The sequence below is a fragment of the Syngnathus acus genome, chromosome 13 (assembly GCF_901709675.1).
Source record: "Syngnathus acus chromosome 13, fSynAcu1.2, whole genome shotgun sequence".
NCBI lineage: Eukaryota > Metazoa > Chordata > Actinopteri > Syngnathiformes > Syngnathidae > Syngnathus > Syngnathus acus.
In genome coordinates, this window is record NC_051098.1 from 8,835,788 (window position 1) to 8,859,210 (window position 23,423).

Sequence of the window (23,423 nt, forward strand, 5' to 3'; positions counted from 1 at the left end):
TAGAAGTTAATAGAGCTTCATCATCATATTGCATGATACACAAAACTGTTTATATTGCATCATGTGTGCTGTTTATTTAACTGCCAACAAATGTGAACTTGTGTCATCATCTGATATTTCCAAGTACAGTACACACACACACACACACACACACACACACACACACACACACACACACACACACACACACACACACACACACACACACACACACACACACACACACACGTGAAATCAGCCCAAAGTGTAAATGCTTCGAAAACCACATTAAAAACACTATTTTCTTCAACCATACCTGTTATTGAGTTCTTTTAGAGCATTTTTTTGCTTGTTGCACTACACATTCTTTTAGTGGTTTTAGTTTGTTGCTTTTTAGCTCTTTAACTTAACTTGTCTTTAACTCTTTCGTTAGTAAATCATTTTAAATGTTTGACTTTTAAAAACGTCAAGTACAATGAGTTACCTAGTGCATGAAATGCGCCATACAAATAAAACGGCCTTGCCTTAGACTTTGTTACAATGCAAAACATTGAGCTGCAAAAGCTTTTGGTTTGAATGGCCACCTGCTGTGCAGTACCAATGTTGCGATCACAAGAGTTGCAATTAGAGAGGGATCGCTCCATGCAACTAAATCCCATGGGCGTGTGTGTGCGTGTGTCTAAGGTGTCTTGGTAGGGAATTGTGGTGTCTGGTGACACATGCATGTTAATTACTAGATGTGTGTGGAAGATTTGTAGATCTAGATTAAAATATGGAGCTCCTTTTATTACAATTTACAGTTCTTGGGACATTGAAATAAAAAATATATACACTACTGACAGTCTTTTTAAACTTTATTCACAGACAGAATTTCATAGGCAGGTAATATATACAGATAAAAGTTGGTTGTATTTACCTAACATCAAATATTACGCACCCATCTGTTTTATTAGTAATAACATTAGTCCAGTCTGAGTCTGGACTAAGGCGTTATACATCTTACAAAACAGTTTATCAAATAACGAAAATACATGCAAGGGGGGGGGATATGGGTGATATGGGGGACAGATACATTATACTATTAAACGATTCACAAATACATTATTTTAAATAAATTATATTGAAAAATGATGGGCAATAAAACTAATTATGGCTCTTGATTTCTTCAAGGGTGGAAGTCGTGCGCAGTAATGCCCAGCGAAGTCTTCTTTTTTACCAGCAAAATGAAAATGGAATAAGCAAAAGCAAAACTGCAAGCAACTAGTCATCAGTAGTTTGGTCTTTCCGGTACAGAGATCAAGAAATGACAAAATTTAGCACTTCTTTTCGGCGCTAAAGTTTGTGCGTGTGTGTGCTATTTTTGCGTTTTGTGCTGTGTCAATCCACAGATAATTAGCTTCCAAAGCAGAAGGAGAAACAAAAAGGTCACTTTGACAACACACGGAGAGAGTCATCTCTCCTACCAACAGTAACCATCGTAGTACTCCCGAAGGGCAGAGGCCAAAAGGATTGGCTACATGAAAATCCTGTGAGAGAACCTGCATCTTATTATTGCATCTTAAGATTGGCTAATGGAAAAAGGAGAGGCAAATAAGCAAGGGATGGAGAAGTACATAAAGACGTCAAATGAGTGGTAAAGTGCAACATGATCAAATCCACAGGGTGCTACAGTAGCTGGGGAGGTGACTAGGATGTGCCGTATCACATGTGACCATCCCGCTCACGCCTCCTCGCAGATAACCGTCTCCACCACGAATGTATTCTCAAAATGACGAATGCGGTGGCAGTCCTTTGCCTCTCGCTTGGTGAGGCCTGTGAGAGAAAAGTGTCGAGACACACACACACACACTCATGCTGAGAACCTAAGCCACACTTTTGATCAGATTACAAAAGCAAGTCAATGACCTCCAAATAGCTTTTTGTGCTCGATTACTCACGTCTGTGGGAGACACGGCGGTTCAAGCGGTACGTGTCTTTGCCGTTGCAAAGGCGGTAGATGAAGGGTCCAAGCTGACGCATGTTGTGCACTTTGCCGGTCACCATCATCTCTTCATGAATTATGTAAGTCTGCGGCAGGTATGTTCCTTTCTAAGAAAACAGTGAAACAGTTTATCATAGGGAACAGGTTCCTGACCGACGCACAATAGATGAATATATGCACTATAAAGAAACCTTATTAAAAAAAAAAAAAGATAAGGATTTATTTTTTATTGCGTTACTCATTTTAAGTGTGTACTCCATGCACGCACGGCACCACACTGCCCCTAAGAGGCCAAAATGTGCATAGTAGGAAAAGTCAGTATATTTATTTATTGCTATTAATTTTAGTAAATTGTTGTTTTTACTTCTTCTTTTCTTTGTTATGTAGCATTTTTTTCAGGTTCTTTCAAGATATATTTGGAGTTTAAGGATTTTGTTTTCCTGTCCTACCAACATACACAATTTCACATGATACGGCAAAAACTGTATTGAAATCAATGAATAATCAATTTTATTCATCGTGATATCAGTACCAGTCAAAAATAATCACAATCAATGCAGTACCTTGACATTGATAAGCAACTCCCAAAGGTTACGCGGGGGCATCACAATGGTGGTGTTGAGCTCAATCACGTAGCACTTGTCCAGGGCAATATCATGGTAAGCAGTCAATCCCTGCAAATCACAACTGCTTATTGTGGATGAAGATAAAAATATACATAGCTTAAAAGGTTTTAAGTCATACAGTATTTTTTGATATTCCAGCAGCAGGTGTCTGGTAATGTTGCATTTACTTGATTTTCCTACATGGGAAGTATGCTAACAACTCTGAAGCTAGTTTGAAATTATTCATGATATAAATTATAGAGCGAAGCTGATCTCAAAACAAATGACAGTAAAAGAAAGTTGCAGACTAAACACAAGATGAAATCCTTGAGCCTTATAAATGAATGCATGCTCTATGTGGGTGAAACAAAGTGTACATCGAGTACAAGTACAAATCAAATTGCTCACTCTGTGGAAATCGTGGATTATGTCAGCAGGATCGCTGCCTCCAAAATGAGGCACAGGCACAGTGATCTTCTCATAATTGTCTGCCAAGTAGATGCCGACGTTTTCTGCCAGTTCTTGTCGCCCACGCAGCGGTGCGTACACAGAGTCCTCGTAAACCACCTTGCAGTGGAACAAGTTTTCTTCTGGGACCTGTTTTCATGCAAAAGCAGGCCAGAAAAATTTTCTCAAAGTGAATCAAAATGACTCATAATTAAAAAACATCAACAAACACCCACTGTTTCCTTCCCTAGCTTTGAAATGCGCATTTCGCAGTAATGACCAAAAAAAAAAGATGGCCTACGTGAGGTATGAAGTAGTAGCGGTACACATAGATGGAGGAGAGGACCAGACCGGCCATGAAGACAACCAGGCCGAACGTCAGGCAGCACAGCCCGTTGAGTGGCGACTTCTTGGGCCGCAAAGGCAGGACAAGTTCATCCTCCTCCTCCTGAGAAACACAAATAATAAAACATTTGTACTGTATATAGGGAAGTCCAAATTTAAAGTTGAGCACTATTGGATGCGGCGTAATTAGAAGGGAAAAAAAATAGAGAAGGTCCCCTACTAAAATGCTGTAAATCTGGCAAGATTATACGGTTTTGATTGAACACTTTGTAAAAACATGCTGGGTTCTCTTTTGTTTTTTTACATTCAACTGGAAGTGACAAATATCTTGAAGCTGGTTTTATTCAAGTGTTGTTCTACAAGCCTCCTATTCTTAGAGGTAGGATTTATTGAGCAGTTATTGTAGATTGCTTCGGGGTGTAATTACTGTACACTGCAAGAAGTGTCTGTATTACTATGCTCTATTTATGCAACTAAGTTCCGTATTTTAAGCAGTTTCAAATGTTGCAAGGAACACCGGAAGTGATGCGAGACACCCACGATGAGACAAGATAGTGTGAGTCCAGCATAAACGCCTCCAGTCTCACAGCCCATCTGCAAGTGCTGCTTTTTGGCGGGTTGTCACTATGTAGTAGGGTATGAATCAGCGGTGACTCCAACAGAGAAGTGAATTGGCCGTTAAAGCCCAACGCTGAATCAGAATTTGCAGATTCCAGTCAGAACAGGTCATATTGAGGCGATCCCCGATTAATCGGTAGAATAATAGGATAATCGATTCCAAAAAGATTTGTTTGTGACAGCTGTGTTAGTTGCTGCGTTTGCTATTCATTTATATTCAGCGAACCAACTCGAATCTGTTACTGATTGTACTTTTGACAAAAAACACATCTAAGTACAAAAAAAATGACGAATCCAATTCGATCGTAATGGGAAATGGAGTGCATTTTTATAGTGCTTTATTTATCCCATATTTTATTCAAATCAATTATCCTATCACTTATTCCAGGGGTGTCAAACTCATTTTTTTCACGGGCCGCATTGTAGTCAGCTTCTTTCGGAGGGCCATTATGACTGTCAACCCGAATAAATGTATGAACACCTCATATTATATACAGTAAAAGCTACAAAACAAACTGACAAATAACTCGTTTTCAAATCAGACGAGTAAAAACTGGTCAAATATTTAAAAAGAAAGAGATTATTAAAAGTGAAGAAAATTTGCAATTCTAGTAATGACACGAATTTGATGCACAATTTGTCTTCGCGGGCCACATAAAATGACGGGCCGTATCTGGCTCCCGGGCCTTGAGTTTGACACCTGTGCTTTATTTGGAAACATGAAAATAAACGATCTTAATCCAAACATTTCAGTGTTATTCTGTTCATTGTCAATGCTTGAGCTGAGTTTGCTTATTCTTTGGACAAGATGTGCAGTGCCTACTCGTCGGTTCCTTATCTGTGTGAATGACACTGAACGGGAACATTTGGGGAGACTGAGATAAGTGCGCGAGGACAAGGACACAACTGTGCATGTGTGAACACATTCTGTGATACACGCAACCCTTTGTGTTCTTTCTTCCCACAGAGATGGAGCGTTTTATTTCACACCAGCTGAAAGCGTGACGCACCACGAGGCCTATTTGCCTCCCTTCTGCTCTCTCCAAAGCACATTTCCAAGTCAGCAATGCACAAAAAACGCTGCAGTTTGTCAATATATTTCCTGCTCATTTGCAATGAGAGACACTGAGGTGTGCAGGAAATCTGCCACCCACGTCATTAGATGACGAGTGCATCGCTCACTAGCTGTAAACATTTAAATATGATCCTGCAGGCAGCTGCATCTGCCATCTTGTCAGCAAAAGCTGGTGCATTTCTTCAATCCTGCCTGAGGTGAAAGGCTGCAGTTGTGAATTTTGGGCTAAATCCTCGCAAGTCATTGCAGACTGCAATATTCAATATACAAGCTGCAATATCACTGTACTTTGTACTTTTGTGTGTTGTCCTCTGGGGGATAATATAACGCGCGTGCGTTTGAATTAAATTCAATGGACGCTGAAATGAGCGCATTGTAAGAGGAAGCCATCACAGCCTAAGCAGGTTTTGGAGTCAACCAAATGGCGTTCGGTGTCATGTTAAGCTTCACACTGGCGTGCAGGTACACGATGTACACTCACACCGCGTTAGAATAAATTAACCACAGGAAATATTGTTAACAGCATAACAGTCACTATAAAAAAATAAATAAATAAAAAGAACGTGAACTCACCATCGGATGAGGAATGAGGATTTCGGTCTTGTCGCCATCATTCTGTTTATCCCCTTTCTGCCCCGCGACAGGCTGGAAAGTAATCTTCACCATGTCTCAGTGTGTTTGTGTCAAGTATGAGTGTTTGTATGTCTGTTCTTCTGATCGTGTTGAATAGCTGGGCACAAACGAGACCTTCACCTTTCAGACGAGAAACCTTCTCACCGCTCTACTGCTTTTTGTTTGTCTCGCTCAACCGGAAGTGGGCTGCCCCCCCCTCTCTCTTTTTTTCCCTTCCCCATTCTTAAAGGGGCCTCGTAAGGGCACTGTGTTTTTTTCCCATGTACTTTGTGGTCACTGAAAAACTAGCAATATCTAGACATTTAAAAAGCTTGATCAGGAAAAAAAAAATGGAACCCCAAATACTCGCAGGTCGCCGCCATTCGTGTTTTTTTATTCCCAAAGCAAACTTTTTTTTTTTAGGATATTGAAAGTTTCTCAGCATAGAGCGAGTAGGCCTAATATAGTATTTTTTCGGACTTGATATTAGACGCAGTATACTTCCGTGTAAACAGAACTGCAATAATGTTCAAATTTTGTGTGAGTTGATTTTTGTGATAAATATTAGTCATTCATGCACTTGGTACGTTTTATGCACGAGGGTCTTTTATACTTGGGTATGTGGTTATTTTGTGGTTGAATAGTTAATCTTTTATACATACATTGAGAAATTTATTATGGAAAAAATCAACAGGCTATATTCAGAGAATGTTTGTTCATGTTCAAAATTTTGTTAAACAAGTGCGCAGTCCAATGTGCCACCACCCGCCTCCATCATTTATGATGCCCACCCTGCATTAGGGCAATGCAGTTCATGAACTATGTCTTGGACTTTTTGTAAACCCCCCCCTCCAAAAAAAAAACAAAAAACAAGTGCATAACCATCAGGGTTGAAGCCATCAAATAACAGCATTATTTCATTTCAAACTTTTTTTTCTTTATTCTCATTCGGCTCAGGACTTTTGACACTTCCGAAAGCACCCATATGTTTTACGCTGAAAAGCTGCATACAAGCTGAGTTCAATGTGACATTTCAAAGTTGTTAAATTAACAATTCCAGTACAACATCATTAGTACAGCATCATGCACAGCCAGTGTAGGAACATGCATGTTCAATGTGCGTGGAGGGGCTGGGCTCTGAGCAGTGCTGTGGCCTGCACTATAGGTATTTATTACCTGTTTGATCTATATATAGTGGACTATGTCAACTCACTGCAATTCTGTTCATAGGTTTGTTTACGTACCATAAGGACAAACCATCACGCCCAATTCTCCCAACCACAGATGCTTAACACTCATAACTGTACTGGATTTATATTCCATTAAAAGACCCTTAGAGGTAGTTGGAAAGCTACCAAGGTCTTGCTAAGTATACCACAAAAACACTTCCCAAGAAACAAGCCAGTAGCTCAGAATGAATGGGGAAATACAATCACTGATATTGAGGAGTGGATATCCCTTGGGGTTCTTTCCTCCAATTTGCAGTTGGTTTTAATTGGCTTTTAACTCAAGCGCTACTGATCTCAACCTCCCTTTTCTATCCAGGAGAGATGTTAGAGTAACCCAACCAGCAAGGTGCTGCTAAAAAAACAAAAAAAAAACCAACAGAATGGCACCCTTTCTGAGCCTTTCACTTTCCCTCTTTGCACATTTTATTAATATTCCGTTGGGTAGGAAACATGGGAGCGACCCTTTAAGTTACGAACAAGAAACGCAGCAACCATCTCAGCAGTAAAATGAAATGTAAAAATAATTGCTTAATGAAGGTTTAGAAATTTGATTACCATTAACGTTATGTTTAAGGTAAATACCAATATTATATTCCTATGTTAAGGTTAAACAAACAAAAAAACCTACAAAGCAAAAAAAAAAGTCCATATGTACATGTTCTCACTATTCCCCAAAAAATAATACAGAGAGAACTTTTGGGTTTTCACAAGTTTCATCTCTCTTGCTTTTCCCAAGAATTCTCAGTGCTGGGTTATTTAACAGCACTCAGGCGGTCAAGACTACTGTGAGTCATGGCATTTGCGAGCCCCCACACACAGACACACTCACACACACACACCATATTGGACGAAGGCATTGACTCATGTCAGTCTGACCAGTCTGAACATGGCAGCAACACTGGCCGGGTCGCGGCAGTGCCGCCATCAGGCGCCGCCATCAGGCGCCGATGCCCCTCCGTCACCTTGCAAGGCAGGCGGCAAACAACCATGTTTCTCGTACCATTTCCATCACAAAGGTTTGAGGCCATAATCTTTCAGAACGTGTGTATGTAAGTGTCGGTCATATACTCATATCTAATGAGTACTCATTATGACTAAAATCCTGACTTCTATGTGTGTACCAAGTAGGAGGCGTTCATTAACTTTTGTTTATGATGGACTTGTGTGTTTTTGGACCGTGTTTGGGTTAAGGTGCATGGAAGCAGCAGCATCTACGGTTTTCTTTTGAACTAAAGAAGGGTGGGGGGGGGGGACGACAAATGTTCACTTGATGGCTGGCAACTTCCCAACAACTTTGAAATGCTTTTTTTGTTCAGAAACCAGAACGGCAGCAGCTGATGGGTCTGTTAAGCAGGTGTTGAGCGGTCGGGAAGTGGTGGCCCCGCCTCCTTCGTTGTCCTTGGCACCTTGCCTCAGGCCTCCTGTGGGGTGGGCCTCTTGAGGTCCCGGATCTGTTTGACCAGGTAGGTCTTTTCATCATTAAACTGTTCATCCTCTGTTCTATCGTTCTGGAACTTGCTGAGGAACTCGATGAGCTTGGCCTGGTTTTTTAATAAGATGTCCAGGATGGGCTGCGTCTTGTTGGGGTTGGCCACAAACACCTGACACAGGAAGCGGGAAAGCACATGTTCAAGTGTGTGCCGAGTGCGGTACCATAAGCTGGTTGGCAAGGAGGTTTTTGTTGATCTTATTGTAATTTTTAAGAAACAAAGATGGAAGGATACATTTTGCATAATATAATGCTTAGCTTTGTAAATGATTTTGCGACTAGATTGTGTTTTTCATTTTCTTCTCACTTACTTTACCTTAAAAACATGGAACGCCTCAACTGAATGTTGCGGCTCTTGTCACGCAGCAAATTCATCATGAGCTTCAGATTTTCGGGCTTGCTGATGTATTTCGTCATGATGCTGAAGTTGTGCCGGTCAAGAAGCAACTCGCCTAGTAACTGTCAATTCAGAGTGACAAAACGGATGACAATTAATCAATTATTTACTTATAGGATCTGAGGGCAAGAGAATACTGACTATGAGAATGGTTCGCCACTAGATGGTGCTCATGGGAGGGATCTTAAAAAAAACCAACTCTTGACACCATGAAATTGAGTGAGTTCATAGTAAGACATTACAAACATGGAGCAGAGGAATGAGGAAGACATTTTAAAGGTTGTAAATAATTTCCTTTGGATGTGTGTCTTCTGCGCTACTAATAAAATGGCAGTGTTGAATCCCCTTCTGAAGAAAAGTTAGTTAGGCCCCTGATTTGGAAATTACGGACCTTTATTCAACTTTGCATTTTGAAGTCAACCTTTAGACAAACTGAAGGTGCTTACATGTAGGAATAGAAGAGGTGAATTTCTGTATGTTTGGGGGTTTGCTTTTGTTTGACAAGTGATCAGGAATAACATTTTATTACATTGGATTTGTAGACCTGTTTTGTTTTTACCTTGAGAGACTGCCTTTTTGTCACGTAGTTTTCAGAGTGGAGTAACTTCTCGTATTCGCTAAAGAACTACATAGAGGGGGAAAAAAACAGGACATTAGCTGATGGGCCAACGCAGCCCTGACAGAGATACTGTATGACTGATAATTTAATAAATTGTTGACGGATTCAAACCTCAGCAGTAAATGTAGCTCGTTTATTCCCTCAATGATAATGTCTTGCACACTTTATGTGGATCAATGTCACACATCACAACCAGACAGGCAAACTTAATACACTTACTTTATCATAATGTTGCTCCAGAAACTCTGCACTCAGTAGCTTGTGTCTTGTAAGGAGGTCCTACAATCAAATTCACAACAAATGTAGATTTGGTCATGACAATCTCTACTTCAATTTTTGCTGACTAGACACCACTGTCAAGTCATAGTTGTAATCGTTAATGGTGTAAATAAAAACTAAATTCGATGGTGTGATCACCATACAAATAAAATTGTGAAATCAGCTCATAATATATAATTGACTGATGTCTATCATAGCTAAAATTTCGGCCTCTGTTCTTGCATGAATAAATTGATGCATCAAGCAACTTTCTGTCAATGGTACGATCTTACATGACTTCAGGTCCAAAAAAACAATCAGTAAAACAGATGTTTGTGGGTGTGCTGCGTGCAGTACTTATCACAATACAGCCTTCTTACTTTGAAAGTGGCGAACGCATCTGAGGCAATGTCAAACGTGGACATCTCTACATATCGGAAAAAGTCATAAAACTGCTCCGACCACAGTGTGATTTTGGCCAGGGGTTCATGTCGGATGCATTCCCTCAACATGATTCCGCAATTGAGGGCAATCTCAGGAGACTCATACCTGCGCAGAACAACAACAGGCCATATTAACCCCAAAACATACACACATGGAGTATGTTTTTTTTTTTTTTCCCTCCTCAATAGATTTCTTGTGATTTGAGCACACCCGATAAATGTTTCCTACCCTTTTAATAACATGAAGAGTATATTCTGCTGGGTACAGAGGTACTCCACCGTCGGTGTTCGAGTGCCGATTTGACGTCTCAAGATGTTGTTGAAGATCTGCGCTACATCCTTCTTGCCCTGTGTGTGAAATGATAAATAACCAAGCCATTGAGGTAAGAGCAGATAACTTTAAGATAACAACATGGCCACACACTTCCATTTTTGTTTGGCGATGTGTATTTCTCAACCATACTCTCGCAGTCGGAAGTATTCAGGAGTGTGAAAGAAGAAGTGGCAGATCACACAACAAAGCCACTTATTACACAAGTGCATGAGTCAAGGAAGCAGCAGTGAGCAGCTCTGATGTGGCACATAGCAGAAACACGGGGCTTTGGTATACACAAACCCAGAGAAGGTGTACTTCTTGTAAAAACACATTTGTTCAACGTCAAACAATACCAGGTACGTATCAAACATCAATCAGTAGAGGCACAATGGATTGAAAATTTTCTAATGTCCACTTAAAACTACAAATGTGTGGTTGTCAACATTTAACCGACTGGAAAGTGACCAATTGTTTATCATACATGTAGAAGAGTGGTTCTCAAATTTCTTAACCCAGTACCACCCTAAAAAACGCAGTACTTAGCTTTCAAAGTACCAGCTTTTGACCAATGCTGGAATGTGTTTCTGAAAAGATTTTCAAAGAAACCTCTCTGGAATTGCACCAGTATTGCACACTACTGACATTTGTGGTTTAATGAAGCTCAACATATTCTTCTTCTCAAGTACTCAACATATTCTTCTTCTCAAGTACACAAATATGAGGAAGAATGACAAATAGTAACTTCAACTAACTGTAGAGATACCACTGATATCAAGTATTTCTCCTTTGAATGTGAAACAAAAATTGCAACCTGTATTCTAAACAAACGAAAAATCAAGACAGTGGCCCACTGAGCAATCCAATAAATTTTGACACCCTTCCAACATACGCCCTTTCATATGTAATGCAAAGTCATTTTTCATAGATAGGTACATGGTAGTTTGCTTTTGTCTTCTTCATCAATAAGCTTTTACCTCAAAGTCAATGAGCTGGAGGTCAGCTATCAACGTGCTGAGCAAGCCGCTGTTGTAAAGCTCTTGAGCGAGTTGGGCCACAGCTTCGGTTTGGGGCTCTTTCTCATTAGTCCCATAAAGGATTTCCTTCATGGCCACCAGGCTCTTTGACACCTCTTCCGTGGCCTGAATAAGTAGATACATGTGAAGACTGAATTAATTACTACATAATACATAAATGTATGGTATATTTAATAAGCCCAGGAACCATTTTCGGAGACTCAGCTTACCTTCTCAGCCTTTTTGTCAGAGATGTCATGCTTCTCAAGCACCGTCATGCTGTCCTTTAGGTTCTTGACGATGTCTGTCGGCGACTTGTGGGACTTGCCAAAGGGGAACGGCATGGCGGTGGGTTACCACGAGAAACTGATCAGCGCACGCTCCACCTGAGTTGTCACATAAAGATGGAAGCGAAATTGTAATTTATACGGCATGAAAGTAGCATTCTGCCCATGGTGACACGTTTGAGCAAGTTCAAGATAATTGCAACACTGTGTGAAAGGGTGATACACAGAGGTGACTGTTAAATTATTCCACGCAGACGTGACAGAAGACATGCTCGTACAGAGGCTGACAAAAATGATAACAGTAGATACCATGTACATCCATACATAAGTGCAAAGCTAAAAACATCAGCACATAATGTGTACAGCATTTTAAATACAAAATGATGATGAAAAATCATATTGGTACTTTAACCATAGGGTCAATGGAGTACTTGTACATCTGGATCTGAAAGGCAAATATAAAAAGCATCTGCATTGACCTGTGATTTCAAATTGCTGCATTGGGTGTCAAGAGGCAAAATAAGAAATGCTGTGGTTCTAAACCCCTCCTTCACCTTTAATACTAGTTCAATCTTGTCAGACTGATTTGAAGAACTACTTGTGTTGACACAATGCATAAAGCTCAGTACAGCCTCTCCTACAAATGATAATAAACGCACCCTTGGAATATAGAAATATATATATCAAATATATACGTATAATAATATAGCACCTCATATCGGTCATCGGTTGACCCTGACCTCTAAATATAAAATATCGGCATCGGTATCGATTTAACAAAAAAAAAAAAAAAAAAAACATCGGTCGACCCCTAATTACAATTATGGTGACAAAAATTAACATGGTTAGTAGTACTATCATGATGTTGAGAAAAGAAATGTATGTTATAAATAACACAGCAATATAAACATACCCACATACAACATATTTTATTTAACACAATGACAACATAGTCAACTAAAACACAATTCTCGTGTTAACTGTGTCAATATCTCTGCTCCTCAAGCCTGAACCATGTGACCAAAGACACACATAAACAGCTGTTGACAACCTTATCTCACTGGAGCTGGTTAACTTGAGTTACAAAACAAGGCCACTTATCTACAGGGGCCCCACCTAGTTACTTTAGACTCACGCCAGACAAACATTTTCAACAGATAGCAAGATTGCAAACCACACCTTTGTTGTAATTTTAAACAGGACCTTTTAGGTGGCCAAAATAGTTGCAATGGTAAAATGAAGCTTCATAATGCTTCATGAACCAGTTGGGGTTTTTTCCCTCTAGATGGCACTATTGGTTTAAAAGTGGTTCAGAAATGTCAAGTGTTCAACAAAAAGTTCATATTTACATACCAATAAAAGCATTAATTTCAACACGATTGGCCATGAGAAGTTTGCTTAATGTTACATCGTTAATAATCTGGACACACGTCAAGTTTCCCAGGTGGCCAAATCCGTCTTTCACCCTGACTAATGCTTGTTAACATATCCAGCGAGGCAGCCTTTCTACTCCTGACCTGCTTCAGTATCAGTGACGCAAATAGGAAGGTATCACATATGGCAGGTTCCATCAGCTGCTGCTGCTCCAATGACTGCTACTTGGCATGTTGGGGAGATCATTAAACCAAAACCTATTCACACATTTCAAACAGTAAGACAACAAGCTGAAGAAATATTACACAAACAATGCAAACAGTGCCACACACCTGAACTACTATGTGATGCATCACAAGAGTTGCAACATATTGTCTGAGCTGTATTGGTTTCAAATGATTTTTTTTAGTTTTCTGGGCTGGCTACATCATAATAGAGCTATTAGCATAAAAATGAGAGTGCACTATTAAAACAAGTGAGTAGGATGCAGCGCAATTCTCCTCCAAAAAATTCTGGACTACATCTGTCGGAGTAAGATTGTTTTGTGGGCTTGTTCTGGTGTAGCAACGATGAAGTGAACAAACGATCATCAATTTGTCGGACTGTTATTACGTTGATATACTTTCTTTTATAGCGTTCTCTGACAACCTTAATTAAAACCAGGGGATAATAAATAAAAGCTAACAGCCCATTTAGCTGTTGTAACATGAAGCTGAGTACCTCCCATCTGTGTTCAACCATGCGTGCTTTGTGATGGGCTAACGCCTGCCAACTTTGCGCCAAGCTTGCACAATGCCTACTTATTCATTGCGTAGCAAAGACAGACACAGCATCAAAGCGGAGCCATGGACGTATGTGTCATGTAGTACGTACTGATTTGGCAGCAAAATAAGAATAATATTTTAGAGAGGCAATGCGGCCTATTATGCTTCAATCACAGCTCACCAAACCGCTGTGTGTGCGTTGTCGCGTGGTTGTCAGCGCTGTGACAGGCCTCCAGCTTCCAAACCATTTCAGGTGCTTTTACTCCTTGGAAGTGTGTGAGAGCACTGGCTGTCAAAATATGTAGTATGATCGTCGAAGGGTCAACAATATAACGGTGGTGAGCTAGCTTAGCATGGCCAGGCCTGGCAAAGGCTCCGCGCGACAGCTTGCACAATCAAGCAAGCCTATGACACCAACAACATGTTACAAGATGTGCTAAACTCCTGACGTCATCAAGACAAATGTCAGTAATTGTCAAATGTTTTAAATGAGATACCTTTTAGAGCTTCGGATGTTAAGTTATGTAGTCGCACAATATAATCTTGACAAATTGGAAAGACTAGAAAATGCAGCAGATTACCTCGTGAACGGCGTTTTCACTCGTTCCCCCCAATTCGTCACGTCGGTAAAAGGCAACGCAGGCCCTCCACGGAACAAAAAGTGCTTTGTTTTCCTGCGTCGTCGTGCCCCCTTGTTTGTAGTGTAGATAGATAGTTGTGAATGTGTAGCCACAGTTTCCCAGTTCCCCCTGCTGACTGTGTCCGGCTGGTAACATTGGCAGAAGCGCCACTGTCACCGTCACGTGTCTCGCGCGCCCCCCTCTGGTCGTCTGAGGCGGTGCAGTCATTGCGGATGAACGTCCGCTAGGGGTCGCGCTGAACCCTTCATCAAGTCGATTGTGAACCGCACTGTGGAGCTCCTAATTTCGTTCAGTCATACTCAATCATAGCGAACATTTCAGGCAAGGTGCATCAAGTAAGACTTACACATGATGATTTTTTAAATAACAATTATACTTAGAAAGTGAGGTGAGCCAAGATATCGGTAAACAGATATTTTCAGACATTTTCATTTCATTTTAGTTTGAGTTATTTTGTTAGTTTTTGTTAGCTATAATAACTTTGATTTCCTGGTTCATATTCTACGTCTTTTTTTTTTCTTGTTTGTCTTATATGGCCATAAACTCTCAATGAATTTTGGTAAATACTCAGTTTATCATTTAAAAAATTTCTAAACTCAAACATAGAGTAGTGTAATACAGCCTAGAAGTAGAGTTGACCCTGGACTGAGAACCAGCTCACCAGATCACCAGGCCGCATCCAGATAAACATCTATCCACCATGCATTCTTGTTTAATTTAAAGTTTTCTTTAGTGCATGTAATTGACTGAAATTGATGGATGGATGTTTTTTTTAGACACAAATTTATCGATAGATTTATTGAGTTATTGATTATTAATGAATGGTTACTTATAACCATTAATTGATAGTTAAATAGTATATATAAATAATGTTAATAATTTGTGTTTGCACCTCAAGTGTCACTTCAAGATGAAGCTGACTGCTAGCACTGGTCACCTTGCCAGAGGTTCCTCCTCTTCTCCAGCCTCACCGTCCAGCCTCTCTGGGGGTCATTACTCTCTTCATGCTGATTAGGTTTGCATGAATACAAGCCTTTGTTCATCCTCTGTTCCCACGACCCAGCATTCGCCTGGCAGTCGCGTGGCTTCAGTGCACGAGCCCCCGCTTCAACGCTCCGTCCAAAGATAGGTTGGGCATGTGGTCAATCTGACATCTGCTCAGCAAAACGTCTAAAAGCAGATGCTCGACACTCGCCAGTACAAAGTGTGGTCAGTCAGCCGGTCCCTCGTTCAGCAAATTGCACACTGCAGGTATTTTAAGTCCGTATCTCACTGAGCAGCAAAGGTTTTGCGTATGCTGTTTTTTTTTTTTCGTCAGGGTTTATTGTTGAATGTTGCAATCAGTTGCAAAAACATTAGCCAGACATTCCTAAACAATTTTAATGTTTGCAAACAGTTTCTCTTGTCACCATCAAATTTTGAAACACTGTTGGCAACTGTTTGCAATTGTTTGCAACCTTTTAGGAACCCTAACCAAATACCAACATCCGTACGCTTGCAAACACGCGGCTCAGTGAGATACGGGATTTGGGGAAGGTGCTTTATCCCCATGTCAGTTGAACCGGAAAGTGCAGAAATAACTTATTTAAGAAGAATACTTTAAATAATCTCACCAGAGAAAATTACATTTCACAATTCAAGGATATTTCACTTCATGACTGGACAATATATGCACTGTGTCACACCCAATGTGTATGCACGTGTGCTGCCCTATTCCCTGGTGATTTGTCAACATTTAGTTTCCGTCTGTCTATGGCCTTTGGGAGCGGAGCTCTGGCCTCTTTGCAGGTGTAATATAACGTTGCTGTCGCGAAGAATGGCTGAGGGGCTCCCCGGGGCAAATACATGGTAACTGCACACCCTTGTTCATCTCTGGGAGAGCAGGAAACTTGCAACTTTCCATGGGTGGAGGCCTGCAAAAGAGTGCATGGTTTCAGGGTGGACATCTGTTGCTCGTGCTTTTCCCCCGCCTCCTCCAGGCCGGTTGGTTCTCTGGGTAAATCTTTTGAATGGAGGCAGTGACCTGGCAGTCTTGAGTGTGTGTGGGAAAATCCCACAGCCAAAGAATTGCTGTATTCACATGCTAATCGTGTTTGTATAAATAGGAGGGACGTAGCGCGCCGAGGGCCCTAGAGACACACTGAGATTCAGAGAGGAGACTTCCAGCATCATGACTGCTTCATCGATGGCCCACGCTGGAGGAAAACACGCCAGTGCAAAAGAGGAGCGGAAGGTGTGCCTTCATTTTATACTATTAACCATTCTCTGGTTTGAGACAAACGTACAACTTGTTGCTTAGCTGTGACACATCTTAACTGAGGTTTATTTCCCCCTCTGCTCTTTACAGATGCGGAAGCCTCTGATCGAGAGGAAACGGCGCGAGAGGATAAATAACTGTTTGGATCAATTAAAAGAGACCGTGATCAGCGCCTTCAGACTCGATGTGAGTACTTCACGTGCTCTTGATCAGAAAGGCTGAAGAGAAAGGAACTTTATGAAAACTGTCTTTTTGTCTCTCAACAGCAATCCAAACTCGAAAAAGCGGACATACTCGAGATGACAGTGAAACATCTGCAAAATATCCAGATAAATAAACTTAATGGTGAGAATCTTTGCCTGATTTGTGTGATGCAACTTGTTCTATTTAAATAGTGCCTTTGGAGTAATGTTGTAATGTAATTTAAATTTTTTAGTATATATATGATCATTTTTGGAAATAAAAGCCTGTAGAATATCCAACAAATTGCTCATGACATTGTACATGTTTCAATGAGAACATTCTGGGAGGGAACGCCTGATGCAGGTTATGTCTTCACCACTAGGGGCGCTATGTTAACCAGCCATCCTCCCTTGCAGACCCTTTGGAGGCCCAGCAGAAATACAGCACAGGTTACATCCAGTGCATGCATGAAGTACACAACATGCTCCTCACTTGTGACTGGATGGATAAGACGCTCGGCTCCCGCCTGCTCAACCACCTGCTCAAGTCCTTACCGAGGTCCACTGAAGAGCTACAGCCCACAGCCAGAAATTATGTCCATGGAACTCCGGTCACTCAAGGTGCTCGACCTCAGCGCGATTCAATCAGGAGGGAGCGGCCCGGCTGCCATGTGTCTGCTGTCTCTGGGCGCCAGGATAGAGCTGTGCTCCACGGTTCCCACTTGGGGATGCTGGAGATGTGGCGGCCCTGGTGAAGCTCCCAATTCAATTCCATCAGCATGTTGTTAGGCCAACCTCTGTTATGTATCTTATAGATATGCTGCTCAGAAGACAAACGTGGGGCAGTTTTGTTCCAGTCGTTATCGTTTTAGGTGTGCTATAATGTTTCTATAAAGACCTTTGCGCAGTACTTCCCGTCCGAAGTTGACTTCTCGTAGCCTGCATTGTAGAAGGCCCTTATTAATCTTTCATGTATTTATTGTGTTAACACGCTATTTATTTGCCATTATAATGTATTTCTTTCCTTCATTCTTTCACTTTCTTGCCATTGCATAGATCTTTGTCTGATCCTTGTGCTGAATTAATATCAATGACAATAAAATATATTATTTACTGAGGTTGTCCTGACTGCAATTTGGTCAACTGTATAAATGGATGTGTTTGCTTTGACTTTTTTGCAAAGACCTCACTCAGACTACAAGAAATGTCCCCATTTGCAATGACTCTTTTGTAAAATACCATTGTTGACATTTTTAATATTTTCTATTGCACTGACTTGCTGTTTTGACATGTCAGTCCATGGCTTTTGTTGCACAGTCAGTACAGTATCCATCCACCCATTCATCCAACCAACCATCCATTCATCCATCATCCATCCGTCTGTCCATCTATATTCTATGCTAATTAGCTGAAATAGCACCAGTCATACAACAGGTACTGAGCAGGTACTGAAATGAAAAGGAATCCCAACTCCACTCAAATAATGCAGAGTCACACAATTACACAAAGAACATACAACATGCTGAGCTGCTACGTACATTGCAATAACTTTCATTTCCACTTCTATGGCTATCATCACACTTCTGTGACTGACATCACTTTGTGTGGTGGTTTTCTGATTGTTTTGAAGTGACACTGTAAGCATTATTTGGGACGTTTTGGTTTTTACGCCTGACAAAAGTCTAATCTGTATTAAATATAAATACATTAGGAAAAACAATATCACTCCCATAATGCAGTGCTGAGACCGACCGCGGGTGTATTCTGGGCAATGATGTTGTAACTCATGAATGGGATTTCAAAGCTGTACATATGGCCCATTCTCCTTCATTATGGTCGTTATGAGTGGCCCCCTTCATGGAGAGGGGGATGCCTGGTCCCTCATCGAGCCCTCCAACAAAGGCTGGTCGGGACAGCTGCTCCCAGTCCGCACCATTAAAGATATGGCGCGGGGTTCTGGGGGTGGCGAGGTGCCAAAACCATTCCACTTCAAAGGTCTGAGACGCTTCCTTCATTTGGGGCAGTAGAGTTTTACTGACGCTTCTTGCAGAATGACGCGCAACAGTGGCATTTCCGTGCGTAAACGTGCTCGGTATTTGTTTATCCAGAGACACTGTGCGCATCTCTCATCAAAGCCGCTCCATTGTAGTGCTCGTTTGCATAATAATAGACTGCACAGAACCTTCACAACAGGGCAGAGATTCTATTCTGCAAAAAGAAAGATATTCCACTCGAGTGGGAGAAATAAAAAATGTATGATTTCGTAATATATTTATTTTAAGTGCGGTCTTAGTAAGTAGAAGCACAATCTTAATGTTAGGAGGTTGATAACGTGGGAATACAGTAGAGTTGCACACAAATCAGAAGTCAACAAACAGGGAGAACAAACGCATATGCAGCAGACACGGGCCATGCAACACCTGTCGCTTTCTTTGGATAAGGGCCCTTAATTCCCCCGGCTGATTCTGTTTGGGCCGAGGGGCCGCCAGCAGCAGCAGCAGCTGCCAACTGAAGGCATCGCATTACAACCACCCAACAGGCGAGGCGATCTGCTGAGGCATGGACACAAAAGCGAGCAAGAAAGGGGAACGGTCGGGCACAAAACTTGCCTAAGGAATCCATCCAGATCCAATACAAGAACATTTCTATTTTTTTATTTTTTATTATGACATCTAGGAATATTTAAATTTTATATTTATCATTTTAGATGTAGTTTGCATTGATTTAATTCTAATGTAATTTGAATTATTTAGCTTCAACGTACATCACAGACTATATGTTGTAATGGATGTCATCTCATTTATCTTTTGCTATGTCATACAGGGCTGCATATTATGACAAAAACAAAAAATACATGGAATTAATTCAATTAATATTAATTATATTAACATTGATTTTTACAACCTTAAGTGGCTGTGTCTTTTAAAACTAAATGAATACAAAATAAAAACACAGTGGAAGAAAAAATCAAACATAAATGTGTTAAATATAGCACAATTGCAACTACTGTTAACACAAATACATATGACAAGGATTAATGGACCTTAACTTCCTTATTCATATGCAAAAATGTATATATGCATTATTTATTATTGTGTGCCAAATACACTGGTGGGACAAGAGTACAGTATTAAGTAAATTTTAAATATTAAAGTAAATTAATTACATTTTTTGCACATCATATTATAAAATAGGCTTCGCTTGGAAGAAATAGCTAGCCATCTGCCATTTAAGCAATAAATAAAAAAAATAAAAAAATAAATAAATAAATAAATGTGAGCAGTATCGCACGTTCTGTGGCCTTTACTCTTAAGTTTTGCATACAGATGGGGAAAAATGAAGTAGTCGCTGCCTTGACACAGAAAAACTCTCTCATTAAAGTCTGTCCAGCTCTTGCGTTGCTGACCAGAGACAAAGAGCTGCTTGCCTATTGGCTGCTGCCGTGTGCGCTCTGTTGTCCCCCAGCAGGAGCAGCTCGGCCCCTATTCACATGTAAATAAGCCCCTATAAATACTTACAACAGTCAGCCGGCGACTGCACCACGTCTCACTTGTATTGCACAATAAACACGAGAGGACTGAAAGCTCGACTACGCAACATGGCTCCTTCTGCTCGGCACAGCAAGAGCGATATTGACGTGCAAGAGGAGGAGTGCTACTATGGCATCCAGAAGGTGGACAGGAAGGTAGGCGAGAGGACATAGGAGAATAAGTGGCACTGGGCTGCAAAGCGCAGTGGGAATAATCATGTGGAAATGTGATGTGTTGCAGACAAGGAAGCCTCTGGTGGAGAAGCAAAGGCGAGCTCGCATCAACGAGAGTCTGCAGGAGCTGAGGACCTTGTTAGCAGATGCAGACGTGAGTACGCACACGCACGCGCGCTTCATCTTATTCAAATGACATTAACATTCAGAATTTACTGTTAACTTGAATTTCCAATCCCCCTATCAACAGTTGCACTCCAAGATGGAGAACGCGGAGGTGCTCGAGATGACGGTGAAAAAGGTGGAGGACGTCCTGAAGAGCAGAGCCAAAGGTTTGGACATCTTCCATGTCATTCAAATATAAGAGGAGATAAGCGATCATCATTGAAATTGAAAGTCTGGAGGCTGAAATGAAATTCATTGGTGTGGCTCCTTGATATGCAGGCTCTGAAATTAATCAATGTCCGTGATTGCTGCATGGGCTGGATGAGTTCAGTGATTCCCAACATCTGAGATTTGAGAGATCTTAAAAATATCCAATGTCATGTAATATTTATATACAAAAAATTATGTCACATTTCCATCACAGTGAGTTTTTCCTAATCTGCTTGCGCCAACAGAAGCGGACACGCTGAGCCACGAAGCAAGCGAGCGCTTCGCAGCCGGCTACATCCAGTGCATGCACGAGGTCCACATGTTCGTGTCCACCTGTCCCGGCATCGACACCACAGTGGCCGCCGAGCTGCTCAACCACCTTCTGGAGTGCATGCCCCTCAACGAAGATCACCTCCAGGACGTGCTGATGGATCTAATTGCCGACACATCCGGGAACGCAGACGGCACGTGGCGCGGAGGCGGAGACCCGCTTTGTTCGACGCTGGCCTCCCCCGGGGGAAGGAGCGTGTCCAGCGGGTCGTCCTCCGGCACGTCCGGCGAGGACTCTTGCTCCGATCTGGACGACACCGACAGCGAGCATAACCAGAGCACTGCGGAGGCTTTGGAAAACAGGGAAGCTCTGAGCACGCCCACCGTGACCTACTCCAGGTCCATGTGGAGACCCTGGTAGGAGCCCGCCAGTTTCCATGGGCTGCGTGGATCTATGGGCACCCTTGAGGAAAAATTCCACCCCAAAACAAACACTTACTAATTACGAATGAACACACTCTTGTACAGTTGCCACGGCCATGGATTTACAAATGCTCTCCACAACTCACCTTCACAATGACTCTGTGGATCCGATGTTTTTTTTTTTTTTTCTGTCTCTTTGCACATGCCAACTGAAAGCGTCTGCAACTGTCCATTGGATTTTGTGGCTTGGTTATTTCAGAAGAGTGGCTTTTCCTTTAGGCAGCACAATGAAGTAGTGGGTAGCGCATCTGCTTCCCAATGCTGAGGTTGTGGACCCCAAGCTCAGCTTTGAGTTACCCGTGTGGTGTTTGCATGTTTTTCCTTTTTTTTTAGTCTGACTTACATTCCAAAAACATGTATGCCATGTTAAATGAAGACTCCATATTGTCCACGGATACAAATTAGAGTGTAAAAGGTTGTCTATTTGCACCCTGCCCACCGGTTCAGATTGTCCTCACCCATGCTGACCCCAACGAGGAAAATAATATCAATAACACTGGTCAACAGCAAATTTTAATCAGAGATGCCTTTATGTGTCCCTAAACATATTTTTTACCCTGATTTCAAAACATCTATTTTTTACCCCCTAGCACATCAGGTTTGCATTATTTGTCTTTAAGTTTGACCTATAAAACCTTGTACAATATGGATTTTACCATGTGTTGTAATCTATAGCTCTGACGCTTCAGAAAAGAACCTAACCATTAATTCATAAATATTAATAAATATATTACTATAGCACATATTATTATTATTGTTTTGTGAAAAGCTTTTGTGCTAGAGAAAAGACAAGGGCAGATTCTGAATCAATGCCAAAAAAAATCTAGAAAAGTTGACATGTCTGATTAAAAAAAAAATGTAGTCAACCAGTATATTGGGTGGATGGACGTCGTTTCCTCAAAGGCATGTGGCCTAATAATTCCTCACAATATTCACTTATCGTTCTGCCACTAAGGACAAATGAGGAATTGAGCCCTTTTTTATGTGAATAACTTTCATGGACTGTAAATAGCATTTGTAAGGAGAGAAGCAAGCTCTTTTAGAAAATGTAAGTTTGGCAGTGCCTCTGATTAATATAAATATTTCTAATGTATTTCATAAAGATTTGTAGTTTATCTGTCCTGTAAACTCCTTTAGAATTGTTGTCTTGCTATAAAGTATAGATCTCTGTATTTGCTTAATAAAATACTTGGATGGAAATGCTTGAGCTACTTATGTGACTCAACGTGAAGACTTTTGCGTAGAATTTTTTGTTTTGTGAGTGACGAGCTGTTAATGAGATTGTTGAGATCACATCAGAATCATCACGAGTTGAACTCAATGTTGCCAACTTAGAATTTGGATTTAATAGCTTTCACCAAAAATAGTCACAAATATAGCAATTAGCTTGTTTTGCATGTAGTTCCTCGTGTTAGTTTATTATTGGATATAAACCTTCAAAGGCATCCTGTCTATCCTTCTGCCTCCAGACTGAAAATGAATGTGGGAATAGGAAGCATACACAGCAGAAACATGTTGATAGCGTGTCCAACTTTAGAACAGTAAAAGAAGGAGAGGGGCCAGTACTTTGAAAAACATGCCACAAATTATCCAAGCTGATTTTCTTTTATGGATATTAAAGACCCCGTGGATTTATTACTGACAACAGTAATTATTTGGAG

General features: G+C 41.0%; 4 protein-coding genes across 4 annotated transcripts; 2 read left to right on the forward strand and 2 right to left on the reverse strand.

Annotated features, from left to right (window-relative positions):
- Positions 1-815: 815 nt before the first annotated feature.
- itm2ca (integral membrane protein 2Ca) lies at positions 816-5,868 on the reverse strand. The gene is made up of 6 exons (XM_037268003.1): positions 5,624-5,868; positions 3,314-3,460; positions 2,974-3,162; positions 2,524-2,634; positions 1,917-2,067; positions 816-1,791 (listed from the first exon to the last, which is right to left on the reverse strand). The coding sequence occupies exons 1-6, from the start codon at positions 5,714-5,716 to the stop codon at positions 1,700-1,702; spliced, it is 783 nt and encodes a 260-aa protein (XP_037123898.1). The 5' UTR covers positions 5,717-5,868; the 3' UTR covers positions 816-1,699.
- Positions 5,869-6,574: 706 nt separating this feature from the next.
- On the reverse strand, positions 6,575-14,650 carry cab39 (calcium binding protein 39). The gene is given in 11 exon segments (XM_037267465.1): positions 6,575-8,492; positions 8,697-8,719; positions 8,722-8,839; positions 9,337-9,402; positions 9,616-9,675; positions 10,035-10,203; positions 10,327-10,445; positions 11,388-11,552; positions 11,657-11,812; positions 14,033-14,116; positions 14,433-14,650. Coding segments are annotated over 9 exon segments (1,023 nt in total). The 5' UTR covers positions 11,771-11,812; positions 14,033-14,116; positions 14,433-14,650; the 3' UTR covers positions 6,575-8,303.
- A 1,953-nt stretch (positions 14,651-16,603) lies between these two features.
- On the forward strand, positions 16,604-18,052 carry her8.2 (hairy-related 8.2). Its single transcript, XM_037267467.1, has 4 exons — positions 16,604-16,725; positions 16,840-16,935; positions 17,016-17,094; positions 17,349-18,052. The coding sequence occupies exons 1-4, from the start codon at positions 16,663-16,665 to the stop codon at positions 17,684-17,686; spliced, it is 576 nt and encodes a 191-aa protein (XP_037123362.1). The 5' UTR covers positions 16,604-16,662; the 3' UTR covers positions 17,687-18,052.
- Positions 18,053-20,418: 2,366 nt separating this feature from the next.
- On the forward strand, positions 20,419-22,244 carry her13 (hairy-related 13). Its single transcript, XM_037267466.1, has 4 exons — positions 20,419-20,616; positions 20,702-20,788; positions 20,885-20,966; positions 21,255-22,244. Exons 1-4 carry the CDS (start codon positions 20,530-20,532, stop codon positions 21,698-21,700), a joined length of 702 nt encoding a protein of 233 aa, XP_037123361.1. The 5' UTR covers positions 20,419-20,529; the 3' UTR covers positions 21,701-22,244.
- Positions 22,245-23,423: the final 1,179 nt, after the last annotated feature.